This window comes from Chiloscyllium plagiosum, unplaced genomic scaffold (genome assembly GCF_037043375.1).
Source record: "Chiloscyllium plagiosum isolate Xiang-an unplaced genomic scaffold, Cpla_swu_hap1 HiC_scaffold_36, whole genome shotgun sequence".
Lineage (NCBI taxonomy): Eukaryota > Metazoa > Chordata > Chondrichthyes > Orectolobiformes > Hemiscylliidae > Chiloscyllium > Chiloscyllium plagiosum.
The window spans coordinates 3,628,303-3,645,040 of NW_028270174.1; the positions used below are offsets into that span (position 1 = coordinate 3,628,303).

The 16,738-nt window shown below is 42.0% G+C and overlaps 1 protein-coding gene across 1 annotated transcript; it reads right to left on the reverse strand.

Annotated features, from left to right (window-relative positions):
* Nucleotides 1–571: 571 nt before the first annotated feature.
* LOC122539296 (uncharacterized) lies at nt 572–11,321 on the reverse strand. The gene is made up of 3 exons (XM_043673990.2): nt 11,230–11,321; nt 6,136–6,240; nt 572–4,859 (listed from the first exon to the last, which is right to left on the reverse strand). Exons 1-3 carry the CDS (start codon nt 11,294–11,296, stop codon nt 2,488–2,490), a joined length of 2,544 nt encoding a protein of 847 aa, XP_043529925.2. The 5' UTR covers nt 11,297–11,321; the 3' UTR covers nt 572–2,487.
* Between the last annotated feature and the right edge of the window lie 5,417 nt (nt 11,322–16,738).

The following is a 16,738-nucleotide window of genomic DNA, read 5'->3' on the forward strand; positions in this document are numbered from 1 at the left end:
TATCTACCTGTGACTCTACTTTCAAGGAGCTATGAATCTGCGCTCCAAGGTCTCTGTTCAGCAACACTCCCTAGGACCTTACCATTAAATGTATAAGTCCTGCTAAGATTTGCTTTCCCAAAATGCAGCACCTCGCATTTATCTGAATTAAACTCCATCTGTCACTCCTCAGCCCAATGGCTCATCTGATGAAGATCCCATTGTAATCCAAGGTAACCTTCCTCACTGTCCACTACACCTCCAATTTTGGTGTTATCTGCAAACTTACTAACTATACCTCTTAAGCTCACATCCAAAGCATTTATATAAATGACAAAAAGTAGAGGACCCAGCACTGATGAGGCAGAAAGGAATAGAAGTTCAGCTGAAAGGGTGAGAGGAATGGGTGTGGCAGAATCCACAGTTCAGAGGTGGCACTGCCTAGTGTACATCTGTTTGTCCTGGAGAAGGTGATGATGAACTAGCTCCTTAAAATAATGCAATCCTTAGATTGATAACGTAGACCAGGTTGTGTTGCATGTCTTCAAAATGATGATTCCAATAACACAGACACTCGACAGAAAACCATAACTGAGATTACAGAAACCTTTATTGGTGTGATATGGAGACAACAGTGTAAGTATCCAGGGCAGTCACTGGCAACAGTATGAAGGAAACCAAGAGACATTACAGACATTTTATCTTTACATTAAATGACATTGTGGGTTAAGGTGTGAAAGGAAAAGAAAGACCATCAGGGTGTGTCAATGGAATCCTCCAACCAACCGAACAACCAAATCCCAGCAGTCAGCCAGCCTGTATAAAACTTGACATTCTTTAACTTCTGTGTCATGGCAATAGATTCTATCCTATATCACACTTTAACACGGAATCATATATTGCAGAAAGTGGCCATTCAATCCATTATGCTTGTGCTGGCTCTTTGCAGGAATTACCCAATTTGTCCTACTTCTCTTATTTTCCTACATAGACTGAGATTGTATCTCATATTCCCTTTTTGAGAGTTGTTATTAAATCTCTTTACTTTTAAGATAGGAGTTAAATTCAGAAAGGATTGTTAATCCCACAGGAGAACAACAAATACCCAAAGATTACTATAAACACAGATGATAACTACTGGTCAACTTTGAGACAACTTCACTGAAAGCTGAATGTATTTTTACAAACTAAATCTGTTGACATTGAAATTGTTTCTCAGAAAAGTTATTTTCTCACTTGTAAAACTGAATATGCTTTTACCTGGAGACCGAGTCTGAAATGATTGCTCAATGTTGCAGAATGTACGACTTGCAAATGTAAGATGTGACTATCAATTCATACAGACAATCCTTTACCACCTGAATGATAATTGCCTTGAGGATCAATCTTTCAACATGGTATTAATAATATACCACATTTTAAAGTATTTGCAGACTTGCCAAGATCCTGAGCCAGATAACAGAGTATAAAGTTATTGCCCACATTATCAGGATTGGACCTTTTTTTAAAATTAATCTGTTTAAGAGATGTTATTAAAAACCTGCAGAGTAGGTGGGACTTGAACCTGGACATCTCTGTCTAGGGGCAGGGAACACTACCACTGTGATATAAGAGAGCACCAACTCCCCACCCTGCAGTGGTCTGAGTTTTTAAAAAATGCAACCTATTTTTCTAGTTGACCTGTTCAGAGATGTTATTACCCACACCTCTGGAGCAAGTGGGATTTGAACCAGAGCCAACTAATCGTGACCTTGTAGAACCAAATTCCATTCACATGGAGCAAATTCATTTGGTTAAGTTGGTTAATACCTCAATCATGCCAGTTCTAATAAAAAATAATCCTTTCTATCTCTGAGCCAGGAGGCCTGGGTTGAATTCCCACATGGTCGCGAGATATGTCAGAGCACCTCTGAACAGGTAGATTCGAAAATGAATAAAACATAACTGTTATTAGTATGATTTTTGCAGCTACCTGGGATAAATATGATTGAGTAGGTAGAGTTAGGTGGCCCAATCAGCAGGATAATTGTGAAAATGCATTTGTATAACTTAACTTCTCTGAGTTTGGCCATGTTGGTTGCAGGACTGAATTAAAGCTGATATTGCTGAGCCCCCGATTGATTCTGGTTCAAATGAGAATTTGCATTTAAATATTAAATTATTGAAGTTTACATGAGCAGTTTTCAACAACTGCTCAAATCAATAACAATTCAGGTACTGGCACAGAGGATATCCTGAAGATTCAGAGGAGGTTTGTAAACAAAATTACACAATGATAATATGAGAAAATAATGCAGAATTTTGCTTTCACGTAAAGTACTGATCTCAGTTTGACTGGCATGCATTTTCTAATCCTCTTAAGGTGCCTTCCAACATAAACACTTTCTTCTCAGATAGTTATCAGTGAAGACAACAAAATCAGATAGAAACATCTTGCATTTAGATTATCAGATAAACAGATAGGATCTAACTTAAGGAGCTAGTTGATCACATGAATTCAATTTTATTTTATGGTTTGTTAGTTTTTTGTCCAATTAGGCTGTATCTGTAACGTGGGCGTAGTCTGTGATAGTACAGTTTTTTAATGGCAGAGATATTATCTTGATTTGATACTTCCCTTTTCATATAGTGCCTTTTATGTGAGTTTTTAGCAGCTACAGACCTAGCCAATTTGTTACTACCATGTGATTCGACCATATTGTTGCCTGACCCTTGGCCATTCCCATATTGATCATTCCCATTGTTGCCTGACCCTTGACCATTTTGACCATGTCCATTGCCATTTGACCCTTGACCATTTTGGCCATATCCATTCCCATTTGATCCCTGACCATTTTGGCCATACCCATTGCCATTTGATCCTTGACCATTTTGGCCATACCCATTGCCATTTGACCCTTGACTACTCCCATAATGATCATACCCATTGCCATTTGACCCCTGACCATTTTGGCCATATCCATTCCCATCTGATCCCTGACCATTTTGGCCATACCCATTGCCATTTGATCCTTGACCATTTTGGCCATACCCATTGCCATTTGACCCTTGACTATTCCCATAATGATCATACCCATTGTTGCCTGACCCTTGACCATTTTGACCATACCCATTGCCATTTGACCCCTGACCATTTTGGCCATACCCATTGTTTCCTGATCCCTGACCATTTTGGCCATACCCATTGCCATTTGACCCTTGACCATTTTGGCTATATCCATTGTTGTTTGACCCTTGACCATTTCCATATTGATCATACCCATTGCCATTTGATCCTTGTCCACTTTGACCATTGCCATTTCCATTTGACCCCTGGCCATTTCCGTTTTGGCCATTCCCATTATTATATGATGATTGACCATTCCCATACTGGTCATATCCATAGCCATTTGATCCCTGACCATTTTGACCATACCCATTCCCATTTTGACCATACCCATTTCCATTTTGACCATACCCATTTCCATTTGACCCTTGCCCATTTTGATTGTACCCATTGCTGTTTGACCCTTGACCATTTCCATATTGATCATACCCATTGCCATTTGACCCCTGACCATTTTGACCATACCCATTTCCATTTGACCCCTGACCATTTTGACCATACCCATTTCCATTTGACCCCTGACCATTTTGACTGTACCCATTGCTGTTTGATCCTTGACCATTTCCATATTGATCATATCCATAGCCATTTGACCCTTGCCCATTTTGACCATACCCATTTCCATTTGACCCTTGCCCATTTTGACTGTACCCATTGTTGTTTGACCCTTGACCATTTCCATATTGATCATACCCATTGCCATTTGATCCCTGACCATTTTGACCATAACCATTTCCATTTGACCCTTGCCCATTTTGACCATTCCCATTGCTGTTTGACCCTTGACCATTTCCATACTGATCATACCCATTGCCATTTGATCCCTGACCATTTTGACCATACCCATAGCCATTTGACCCTTGTCCACTTTGGCCATACCCATTGCCATTTGACCCTTGACCATTTTGGCCATACCCATTGCCATTTGATCCCTGACCATTTTGGCCATATCCATTGCCATTTGACCCCTGACCATTTCCATTTTGGCCATTCCCATTGTTGTTTAGCCCCTCATTATATTCATCCTCATCATATCCATTGTTGTTTCCTCCCTGACCATTTCCATTTTGTCCATTCCCATTGCCATTTGATCCCTGACTATTTTGCCCATTCCCATTGCTATTTGATCCCTGACTATTTTGCCCATTCCCATTTGATCCCTGACTATTTTGACCATTCCCATTGCTGTTTGATCCTTCATTATATTCATCTTCATCATATCCATTGCTGTTTGATTCCTCACTGTCCTCATCTTCATCATTCCCATTATTGTTTGATCCCTGACTACCCTCATCTTCTTCATTCTCATTGTTGTTTGACCCCTGACTATTTTGACTATTACCATAACCACCTGACCCTTGACCATTCCCATTTTGGCTATTTCCATAGCCACCTGACCCTTGACCATTCCCATTTTGGCTATTGCCATAACCACCTGATCCTTGACCATTCCCATTTTGGCTATTGCCATAACCACCTGACCCTTGACCATTCCCATTTTGACTATTGCCATTGCTGTTTCCTCCCTGACTGTTACCATTTTGTCCACTTCCACTGCCTTTTGTTCCTTGACCCTTGCCATAAACATCACTGCCAAACAACCATTCCCAACCTTTTGGTCCAGTTAGAGAATCATAGAAATTGGACAGTCCTTTGCTATTAGAAGATCCTTGGTGCATTCCACGCTTTTGGCTTGTGTAAAACGATGTGCCAAATGGACAACGACGGGACCTTGATCGAAGTGAATCTAAAAAGCTGTTTCCTTTTTCTATTCCTATGGAAAATAACAGTTAGAAAGAATTACATTTGAAACCAATGTACATCACAAATAATACTGTTTCACATTGTAAACCACCTGAATAGGAAGGGTTTAGAGTGATATGGGCCAAACGCTGGCAAATGGGACTAGCTTAATTAGGATATCTGGTCGGTATGGACAAGTTGGACCGAAGGATCTGTTTCCATGCTGTATATCTCTATGACTCTATAATTCTATGCGGGCAGTAGTGGATTGTGTCAACAATGCAATGAAGGAATAGAGAGAATCGATGAAGGTATGGCTGTAGATGTTGTGTATCTGGAACTTTCAAAAGGTTTTTGTAAAGTAACTCATATTAGATTATTTGGAGAATAGAAGCAATTAAGTATTAAAATAACAGGCATTGGTGAAAGGATAGGAATTGGTGAATGGGAGTGAATTGAAATATTATTAACAGCAGTGTGTATGCAATGGGATACACATTAGGGTCATTGTTTTCCTTGTTATAGATAAGTGTTGTTTTTGTTTTATTCATTCATGAGATCCGGGCATCGCTGATGGGGACCAGGTTTATTGCCCGTCCCTAGTTGCCCCTTGAGAAGGTGGGGGTGAGCTGCCTTCTTGACCCGCTGCAGTCCATGTGCTGTAGGTAGACCCACAATGCCCTTAGGGAGGGAATTCCAGGATTCTGACCCAGTGACAGTGAAGGCACGATGATATACTTCCAAGTTAGGATGGTGAGTGGCTTGGAGGGGAACTTGTAGAGGGTGGTGTTTCCATGTATCTGCTGCCCTCGTCCTTCTAGATGCAAGTGGTCGTGGGATTGGAAGGTGCTGTCTGAGGAGCCTTGATGAATTTCTGTAGAGCATCTTGTAGATGGTACAGCGCGTTGTGGGTGGAGGGAGTGGAGGGAGTGCCCCTCTTTAATGATCTTACACAAAGACATTAGCAAGGGAATCTTCAGGAGTGATGCAGTTCCAAACATTTGCAGTGAGCTCTGTGTCATGACTGCAAAAGATGGATGTTTACTTTATTTGGGATATGAAGAGATGAGATGTAATGGATTCAAAAATAGATCTAAACAATGTGAGGTAAATATTGGCAAAATCACCTTTGGGTGAATTAACTTTAAAAGACCAGGTAACCTTTGATTTCTTACAATGATCCAAATAATGTTACAAATCTTAAAGGGTTGAAACATCTGGGGAATAACTAGTCTGAGATGACAAATAGAAACCGGTGTATCTCAAACAGCAGAGGAATACAGGCCATTCTGCTGAGATTGACTTACTTTGATCTGATGGTGCATTGTTTTGAGGCTGCTGGCAGTCTGGGTGATCAGGATTAGTTAAGCACTTCTTATCATCTGGCTGGATTGTAGCTCCATGATTAACCGCTGGAAATGAGAGGGAACATTTCACTTTGTGACATCCATTTCCATTTACATGATTCAGAAACATCACCATCATCAAAAGATTGCAAGACAACCCAATGATATTTGGAGCATGGATCAAAACAAGACATTAGAACATAGAACATTACAGCGCAGTACAGGCCCTTCGGCCCTCGATGTGCCAATTTGTGAAATCGATCTGAAGCCCACCTTTTCTACATTATTCCATGTTCATCCATATGTTTATCAAATGACCTTTCCAATGCCCTTAAAGTTGGTGAGTCTACGACTGTTGCAGGCAGGGCGTTCCACGGCCTACTACTCTCTGAGTAAAGAAACTACCTCTGACATCTGTCCTATATCTATCACCCCTCAATTTAACGCTACGTCCCCTTGTGCTAGCCATCACCATCCAAGGAAAAAGGCTCTCGCTGTCCACCCTATCTAACCCTTTGATTATCTTATATGTCTCAATTAAGTCACCTCTCAACCTTCTTCTCTCTAGCAAAAACAGCCTCAAGTCCCTCAACCTTTCCTCATAAGTCCTTCCCTCCATACCGGGCAACATCTGAGTAAATCTCAATTGAACCCTTTCCAAAGCATTCTAGAGGGTAGTACATATCTGGAATTCTCTATCCCCGAGAGTTGTGGAGGCTGGATCACAGAAAGTGCGCAAAGGGGAGGTAGATGCATTTTTGAAATGTTGAGGGTGATGAGGGACTGGCATGAAAAAGAAGTTGAGATCTGGGGAAGATCAGTCAAGAGTGGTCGGTTTTTGAATTAGCAAAACAAGCTTGAGGGGCTGAATGGCCTACCCATGCTTCTATCCCTTATGTTCTTAAACTTGGCTTAAAGAGGTAAGCTTTAATGAAAGGACAAGAGGGAGATAAAGCAGCAGAGAGGTTTGGGCAAAGTGTGACCACCAACAATGGCACGAAAGGAGTGCCATGATCATTTGGTGAGTGATGAACTCCTTCAGGAGAAGTCTACATCTTTGCAATTGCACCTCCAGGCTTGGAAAATCCCACCAGGGTCTAGAACAGATCACAATATAATGGAACTTTAACAGTCTGTGTTGAGGGGTTTTCAGAGGCTTCTGAAAGTAGCCTATTCTCTGTGTGATGGTGGTGTTGTGGTGATAATGTACTAATGGACTAGCATTCCAGAGGCCAAGGCTAATGTTGTAGGAATATGGGTTTGAATCCCACCATGGTGAAATTTGACTTTGATAAATTTATGGAATTAAATGCTGGATGCCGGGCAATCTTGTAGGGTTTGTTATTGTGAATCAAGTTCACTAATGTCCTTCAGGGAAGGAAATCTGCTGTCCTTACCTGCTCTGGCCTACATGTGACTCCACAGCAACGTGGGTGACTCCTAACTGCCCTCTGAAAGGGCTGAGCATGATGCTCAGTTCAAAGGCAATTACAGATGGGCAATAAATGGTGGCTAGGCCAATGACAACCACATCCCATTGAATGAATAAAAGTAATCAGAAAATCTGAATAAACCTGTTAAGACAATTGCAGCTGGCACCAAGCAATCAAGCTTTGTGTCTTTCCTCTATCTGCGTTTTAGTCTGGGGCTACTCAGCTTAAAGTAAATGGGTCTGAAACCAACATCACCTAAAAACGTTAGCTCATCCAAAACTCTGCCATCCCTATCCTGTCTTGTACTGTGTCCCATCGCCTTTGTGCTCACTGACTTACTTGACCCCCAGTTCCAATAATGGTTCAGTTTTTATATTCTCATTCTTATGTTCCAACTGACCTTGTCCCTCTCTATCCTGTAACATCCTCCAGATCATTAACCCTTCCACATTGGATCCCGCTCCGTGCTCATCCCCAGCTCCAACACCTGATGGCCATGCTTTCCTTGACCAGGAACTCTGGAATTCCCTTCCAAAACCTCTCCATCTCTGTCCTCCTCCTAAAAACCTATCTTCAGTGACCAAACAGATGGAGCCAGAACAAGAAAATATTTTTCTGTCAATATTAAGGTAATATTTCAGAAACACCACTTTTGGAGCTTGTGAATATGTTAGACATGAGCAGCCCCGTAACCACACACCATTTTCCACCTGTTGTCTTTAGACGGAATACACAGTTCTATGATCTATATTCCCTACAGTCAGGAGCATCTCCAGGAACATTCACTCCATAAGTGACTGTCATTTCTAATCTATGTCCCAGTGCACTATGAATTTAAGAGGAAGCTACATAAATACAGGAGGGTGAACAGAATTCAAGATTGTGCTGATAGAGGTGGATGTGATGGTGTGAGAGGAGGTTGGTGTAGAATAGAAATGCTAGTGCAGACAGCTGGGTCAAATGACCTGCTCATTATTACTAATAATGAGATTTCGGAGAGGTTGGAAGTGCATGGTAAAGCAGGGGGGAGTCAGCACAGCTTTGTCAAGGGAGGTCATGCCTGACAAACCTATTAGAATTCTTTGAGTAAGTAACAAGCAGGTTAGACAAAGGAGAGACAATGGATGTGATCTATTTTGGGTTTCCAAAAGTCCTTTGACAAGGTGCTGCACAGGTGGCTGCAAAATAAGATAAGAGCCCATGGTGTTGGGGACAAGGTACTGGCATGGAGAGAGGGTTGGCTGACTGGCAGAAAGCAGAGAGTCGGGATAAAGAAATCATTTACAAGATGGCAGCCGGTGACTAGTGGAGTTCTACAGGGGTCATCATTGGGACCACAACTATTCATGTTGTACATTAGCAATCTGGATGAAGGAACTGAGGGCATTGGTACTGAGTTTGCAGATGACACAAAGATAGATGGAGGAGCAGGTAGTGTTGAGGAGACAGGGAGGCTGCAGAAGGATTTGGACAGTCAAGGAGAGTGGAGAAAGGAGTGGCAGATGGAATACAATGTAGGAAAATGTGAGGTCATGCACCTTGGTAGGAAGAATAGAGGAATAGACTCTATTCCTAAATAGACTAAATAGGAAAAGACTTCAGAAACCTTTAAAAAAGGGACTTTAGAGCACTAATTCAGGATTGTCTTAAGGTTAACATACAGTTTCAGTTAGCAGCTGGAAAGCAAATGCAATGTTATCATTCATTTCAAGAGGGCTAGAATACAAGAGCAGAGATGTACTGCTGAGGCTCTGCTCAGATTGCTTTTGGAATATTATGAGCAGTTTTGGCCCATGTTTCTGAGGAAGAATGTGTTAGCCTTGGACAGGGTCCAGAGGAGAAGAGCAGCCCCTGGGAGGAAGGGCTTATCATAGAAGGAACAGTTGATGACTCTAGGCCTGTACTCGATGGAGTTTAGAAGAATGAGGGGGATCTGATTGAAACTTACAGAATACTGAGAGGCAAAAACAGAAACTGCTGGAAAAGCTCATGAAGTCTGGCAGCATTTCCGGCAGGAAATCAGATTTAATATATCGGGTCCAGTGACCTTTCCTCAGAACTGATGGTAGCTAAGAAAATGTTGGCATATGTGCAGAAGATGGGGTTGGAGAAGGGGTCAAGGAGTAAATGATAGGTGGGCATAGAGTCCATAGAGAGATGGAGCAGTTGGACAGAGAAAACACTGGCTGAGGGCCCTATTTAACACAGTGCTGGGGAACGCTCGGTTGAGGAAGAAGGTGGACATTTTGGAGAATACTGAGAGGCTTGAATGTGGACATGGAGAAGAAGTTTTCACCTTTAGGAGAAACCAGGAACCAAGGGATAGTCACAGAGTGAAGGGACAACCCTTTCGAACTGAGATGAGGAGGAATTTCTTCAGCAGGAGGGTGGGGAATCTGTGGGACTCATTGCCACAGGGGGCTATGGAGGCCAAGTCACTGAGTGTCTTTAAGACAGAGATAGACAGGTTCTCAATTAGTCAGGGGATCAAGGGTTACGGGGAGAAGGCAGGAGAATGGGATTGAGAAACATATCAGCCATGATCGAATGATGTGCAGACTCAGTGGGCCAAATGGTCTAATTCTGCTCCTGTATCTTATGGTCTTACAGTTTCTGTGCTGTGGATTCTACATGATTTACTGTCTATGAGTAGAACAACAAATACCATGATGCTACAATGATGCATTACCATTTCCACATCAAAATAAATAACAGTGCAGTTGTTTCAGTGCCCAGTCTAATCAGTCTCTCATTAGTGCCTTGTGAAATATAATATTGCACAGCATGAAAGGACACCATTTCGTGCATTGTGCCAGTACTGGCCCTTTGAAAGAGCTATCCAGTTTCCCTATGGCTCTGCAAAGCTTTCTTTTCAAATATCTAGTCCATTACACTTCAGGAAGTTATTTAATCTGCTTCCTCCACTGTTTCAGGCAGTGCAATTCTGGATCACAGCAACCCATTGTGTAAAAATAATTTTCCCCTTCCTTCTTTTCTGTCAGTCACCTCAAACTTTTGTCAAGAACAATGCTGGAAATGTGAAACAAAAGCAGAAATCACTGGAGAAACTCAGCAGATCTGGCAGCATCTGTGCAAAGCGAAACAGAGTTCATGTTTTGAGTCCAGATCTGAAGAAGAGTGACTGGACTTGAAATGTTAACTCTGTTTCTCTCTCCACAGATGCTGCTAGACCTGCTGAGTTTCTCCAGCAACATTTGTTTTTGTTTTAAATGCTTGCCCTCTGGACATTGACTGTTCTGTGTAAAATATTTACAAGTTTTTCCCAGATATGTCAGAGAGTTTGTGCACTCTTTCAAAACACCACATGGAAAAGGCTGATTTCGATATCCATGGACAGAGAAAGAGAGTTAACATTTCAAGTCAAAACATTAACTCTCTTTCTCTCTCCACAGATGTTACCAGACTGTTTGAGTTTCTCTAGCAATTTCTGTCTTTATTTCAGATCTCCAACATCCATGATGTTTTGTCCTGAAGTCAATATCCAACGTTTCTAAGGTCTTTAAAATACTGCTTGAAAATAATTTTCGAAGAAGCTTTGGAATTTCAAAACAACATTATAAAGATTATCTGACTGCTAGTCACCTCAAAACAAGGAACTTACCTGAAGTTGTAGGCAGTTGTAGAGCAATAATGGTGCAGAATGCGAGTATAACTGCTTTCCTGAGCATGGCTGCAGGTGTTGTCAGCGCAGTCAGAAGCTGGTGGTGGAGAGCTGCACAGTGCAGCTTATATCACCCTCTGAAAGTGAGAGAAAACCTATAATTACAGCATGGAGTCACCCACCACCCTAAACACAGACACTGCAATTTAGTTTTGAGGGATGTACTTTCTCTTAGAAAGTGAAATCTCCACAACTCTCAGCGATGAATAATGCATGATTGAGCCACTAAATCAGCACTCATTTCTGTCTTTAATTCAAAATGATCACTCTCAGTTGTTGGCATAGATTGAGCTTTAGTCCAAACAGATCAACACTTTAGGAGATTGCATTTTTGCAGCTACGAACATGTATTTACATAAATCCTTTAATATAGACAAATATCCTAAAGCATTGGATAGTAACTAAAATGTTAGTCAGTAAGTTGTCTTTTAAGGAGACTCTTACAGGAGTTAAGACACACGGCTTCTTCCTACGTTACAACAATGACTACCCTTCAATTGAACTTCATTGGCTGTAGAGCATCTTGAGGAACAATCCCTTTAAGCAGTCCAGCTGTTCAGAGGGACTGTGCACACCACTGATTGTATGGACACATGGACTTCTGATTCTGCAATTACTGCCACACACTGACTTCAGAGACAGGAACAATTGGAGGGAATGTAGACTATGAGATGTACAGTGGGTGTGAACGTTGCTTCAAAAATGCAATGTTTTCCCTTCAAAGGCACAGTCCCCATTGGTAGGGCAGAAAAAACAGGAATCTGCAAGAGGAATAGATACTTAATGAAAGCAGAAAGTGCTGGAGAAATAGGCAGCATCCATGGCAAGTGAAACGAGTTAACGTTTTGAGTCCAATATAGTCCTTCAAGAGTCATATCAGATTGGAAATACTAACTCTGTTTCTCTCTCCAAAGATATTATCCACCCTGGCTATGTTTCTCCAACAACTTCTGTTTTTATTTCATAGAACATAGAATGTTACAGTGCAGTACATTCCCTTCGGCCCATGATGTTGTGAAAATAATCTGATGCCCATCTAACCTACACTGTTCCATTATTATCCATTATTAGTTCAGATCACCAATATCTCCAGTATTTTGTGATTGTTTGAGGAATAGAGCATTGGTGCTGGAGGACTGGAAAATACTACAAACATACGGAAGAGAATCATTGATTTCAAGTCAATGTTGTAAATTATAAATGTTGGGTCCAAACATTGGGGAGGGTCTAGTGTACATATCAACAGAAAACCCAGAAGTAGGTTTAGGCCATACATCCCCTTGAACCTGCTCCACCATTTAATACAATCATGGCTGATCTCATCTTGACCTCAACTCCACTGCCCTGTCTAATCTGCATAACCCTTCAACCCATTACTAATTAAAAATCTGCCTATTCCTCCGTAAGTTTACTCCATTTCCCAGCATCCACTGCACTCTGGGGGAGTAAATTCCACAGATTCATGACCCTTTGAGAGAAGAGATTCCTCCTTATCTCTATTTCAAATCTGCCGACCCTTATCCTAAAACCATTACATCTTGTTCTAGATTGCCCCACAGGGAGGAAACATTCTCTCTACATCTACTTTGTCAATCTCTTTAGCATCTGATGGACTTCAATTAAATCTCCTCTCATTCTTCTAAACTTCTCAATTTCCCTCCCTAATGTAGGTGACATAGGACAGCAATTATGGAAGTGGATTTGATACAAGCTAGAATATTAGTAGCTGAATTCTTGACAAGCCGAAGAATACGAACATTATGGTACAAACAGCAGAAATGTCGCTTCTTCTTTATGATAGTGTTTTCCATATAATCTTCAGCAGGTTGGAGAATTTTGGTTTTGTCCATTTGATATTTTAAAAAGCTGCTTTGAAACCCTTTTCAGTACCTTTTTACTGTGGATTATAGCAATCCAGAACAGAGAATACCCATCAACAAATAATTTCCAGCTGGGTTAGCTAATGTTATAATTTTTCTGAAATTTCAAGTTAAACTTATATTCTGTTCCCTGTTGTATCACATTCTTAGTGAAGGAGAAAGAAAAGAAACATTTGGATTTATGTAGCACCTTTCACATCCTCAGGATGCTCTATACTGCTTTTTAAAAACTCTGTGGGACGTGGGCATCACTGGATAGATCAGCATTTATTGCCTGTCCCTAGTTACCGCTTGAGAAGGTGGGGGTGAGCTGCCTTCTTGAACCACTGCAATCCATATGCTGTGGATAGACCCACAATGCCCTTAGGGAGGGAATTCCAGGATTGTGACCCAGTGAAGGAACAGTGATATATTTCTAAGTCAGGATGGTGAGTGGTTTGGAGGTGAACTTGCAGCGGGTGGTGTTCCCATGTATCTGCTGCCCTCATCCTTCTATATGGAAGTGGCTGTGAGTTTGGAAGGTGCTGTCTGAGGATCTTTGGTGAATTTCTGTAGTGCATCTTGTAGAGATGAGTTCTGAGGAAGGGTCACTTGATCTGAAACGTTAACTCTGATTTCTCTCCACAGATCCTGCCAGAGCTGCCGAGCTTTCCAGCAATTTCTGTTTTGGTTTCTGATTTACAGCATCTGCAATTGCTTTGAGGTTTTTTTTGGAGATGGTACACACTGCTGCTGACGGTCAGTCATGGTGGAAATGGGTGCTGGTTTCTCAAAAAAACTAATAACATTTTGACGTCGATTTGCTGCTGCTGAGAGTTGAATTGTTCACCTTATAACTGAAATCAATGGATTTTTTTTGTTCGATGGTAGTATCATGGAAATGGGGATACAGCCAGGATGTCTTTACAATCAGACTTTCTTGGGGTGAATGACCTTCCTCCATTCCATTGACCATACAGTGCACATCAACATCTTCCACATCTAGAAAACTCACTTCTTTCTCTATGTATAACCAAAACTGATACAAGGTGATGCTGCGTTTTATCAAATTAAAAATCATACAACGTTATAGTCCAACGGGTTTATTTGGAAGCACTACCTTTCCAAGTGCTGCTCTTTCATCAAGTGGTTGTGGAGAATAAGATCATAAGACACAGACTTTATAGCAAAAGTTTACAGTGTGATGCAACTGAAGTTATATATTGAAAAAGACCTGGATTGTTTGTTAAGTCTCTCATCTTTTAGAATGACCATGTAGGCTTCAGTTCTTTCATATGTAAATCACAGAACTTTTCTTTAAAAGTTACATTCTCAAGTGAACTTTAACAATAGGTGCCATGTTGGCCCAGATAATATATTGAAAGGTGTGAGGTGCCCTGTGTGAAGCTGTCCGTGTCCCAATGTTCAGGCTGATTCTATTCCTAAAAAATGGATTTGTATAATCTTACATGGATTCATGCAGCTTTTGATCAAAATAAAATGTAATTCTGCAAGTACAAATTCACCTCACAAACATATATGTGTGTGCATGTGGGTGTGTAAGAGGCTGGGTATGAGTGTTTTCTTCAAGGCAGGCATCCTTGCAAGAGGATTCGCAGTAGGGTTAAAATCCTCTTGCAAGGATGCCTGCCTTGAAGAAGTTTTCCTCCTCTCTCTGCAAGAATCTCAGGGAGTCCCTCTCCCACTGCAACTCCCAGGTCATCTCCTCTGCCCTGAAGCTCCACCTATCCACTCCACCCTCTCCTCCTGACCTATCACCTTCATCTCCTCCCCGACTCACCTATTGTACTCTATGCTACTTTCTCCCCACCCCCACCCTCCTCTCATTTATCTCTCCACACTTCAGGCTCACTGCCTTTAATCCTGATGAAGGGCTTTTGCCCGAAACGTCGATTTTGTTGCTCGTCGGATGCTGCCTGAATTGCTGTGCTCTTCCAGCACCACTGATCCAAAAATCAGAAATCACACAACACCAGGTTATAGTCTGACAGGTTTATTTGAAATAAAGCTTGTTATTTCAAATAAACCTGTTGGACTATAACTTGGTGTTGTGTGACTTCTGACTGTGATAAATTTTACAACATGATGTCGGTTAAGGGCTGTATCTCCCACAGCAGTTACAAAGTTTTCATTGTGTACAATCACAAAATCCTGCAGCAATGGAGCAGGCTCAGTCAGCCTATTGAAAGAGCTATGCAATTTGTCCCTTTTCCCCACTAAGCGTTTCTGTTTCAAGCGTACTTCTACATTCACTTGGGAAAGTTGCTATTGTCGGTGCCCCTATGATTTTTCGAGTATGATAGCATGATGCTGACTATCCAGTGGAATATTGGCCTGAAAACATGAGTTCATAACCTGTGTTAGTGCTGGGGAATTTAAATTCAGTTGTTGGGATAAATCTAGATTAAAAGGTTAGCATCAATCATTGTCAGGGAAACCTCCTGATAGCCATGGGAGAGAAAGCCCCCTTCTCATAGATCATCACCAGCTAACAGGAGTCCTCCCACTGAGTCAGAACATCAGCTAAATGGCACACACTGCTCTGAAACACTGCAGACCGGCCTGGAGTGGACCCTCAAACAAACCCCTCCAACACATGACACCTTCCCCTCTCCTGGTTGACCCAGTACCGAGCCCAGTGGAGAATCCCAGGTTTCCAATGGAAATCTGGACAATTCTCGAAGGCTTGGGGAAGATGTGGTCCTGGGATGGCAAGTTGGCTCAGTGGTTAGCACTGCTGCCTCACAGTGCCAGGGAGCTGGGTTCAATCCCACCCTCAGACGATTGTCTGTTTGGAGTTTGCGTGTTCTCCCTGTGGTCTGGGTGGGTTTCCTCCAAGTGCTCCAGTTTCCTCCCACAGTCCAAAGATGTGCAGGTTAGGTGGGTTCACCATGGGAATTGCAGGGTTACAAGGATAAGGTACAGAGTTGAGTCTGAGTGGGATGCTCTTCAGAAGGTTGGTGTGGATTTGCTGGACCGAATGGCCTACTTCCATATTGTAGGGATTCTATGACAGGAACAGCTCAGATTGTGACTGTAGCCTTCTTGGTCTGACCATCATTCACAGACTGAATGCTTGCCCCTGGGAGATGTGTACTTGTGGTAATACAACCTCTCACACTGGATCAACTGATGCCACTGGAGATCAACATCAAATTTCCTCTCCAGCATACGAAACAAAAATCAGTGATATTGATTGTGAAACAGCTAGATTCATCTGGTTCACTATTATCCTCTAGGGGAGAATGTAGAGTACAGTCATACAGAATGGAAACAGACCCTTTGGTCCAACCAGTCCATATTGACCATGTTCCCAAACTAAACTAGTTCCACCTAGTGTGGGCGGCACGGTGGCACAGTGGTTAGCACTGCTGCCTCACAGCGCCAGAGACCCGGGTTCAATTCCCGCCTCAGGCGACTGACTGTGTGGAGTTTGCATGTTCTCCCCGTGTCTGCGTGGGTTTCCTCCGGGTGCTCCGGTTTCCTCCCACAGTCCAAAGATGTGCAGGGTCAGGTGAATTGGCCATGCTAAATTGCCTGTAGTGTTAGGTAAGGGGTAAATGTAGGAG

Excerpts from the sequence above, each read along its gene's own strand:
- LOC122539296 (XM_043673990.2), bottom strand. The coding sequence starts at position 11,296 with ATGCTCAGGAAAGCAGTTATACTCGCATTCTGCACCATTATTGCTCTA. Across the intron at positions 6,241-11,229 it reads ACAACTGCCTACAACTTCAG|CGGTTAATCATGGAGCTACA; the intron begins GTAAGTTCCTTG and ends TCTCATTTCCAG. Across the intron at positions 4,860-6,135 it reads CAATGCACCATCAGATCAAA|GAATAGAAAAAGGAAACAGC; the intron begins GTAAGTCAATCT and ends TATTTTCCATAG.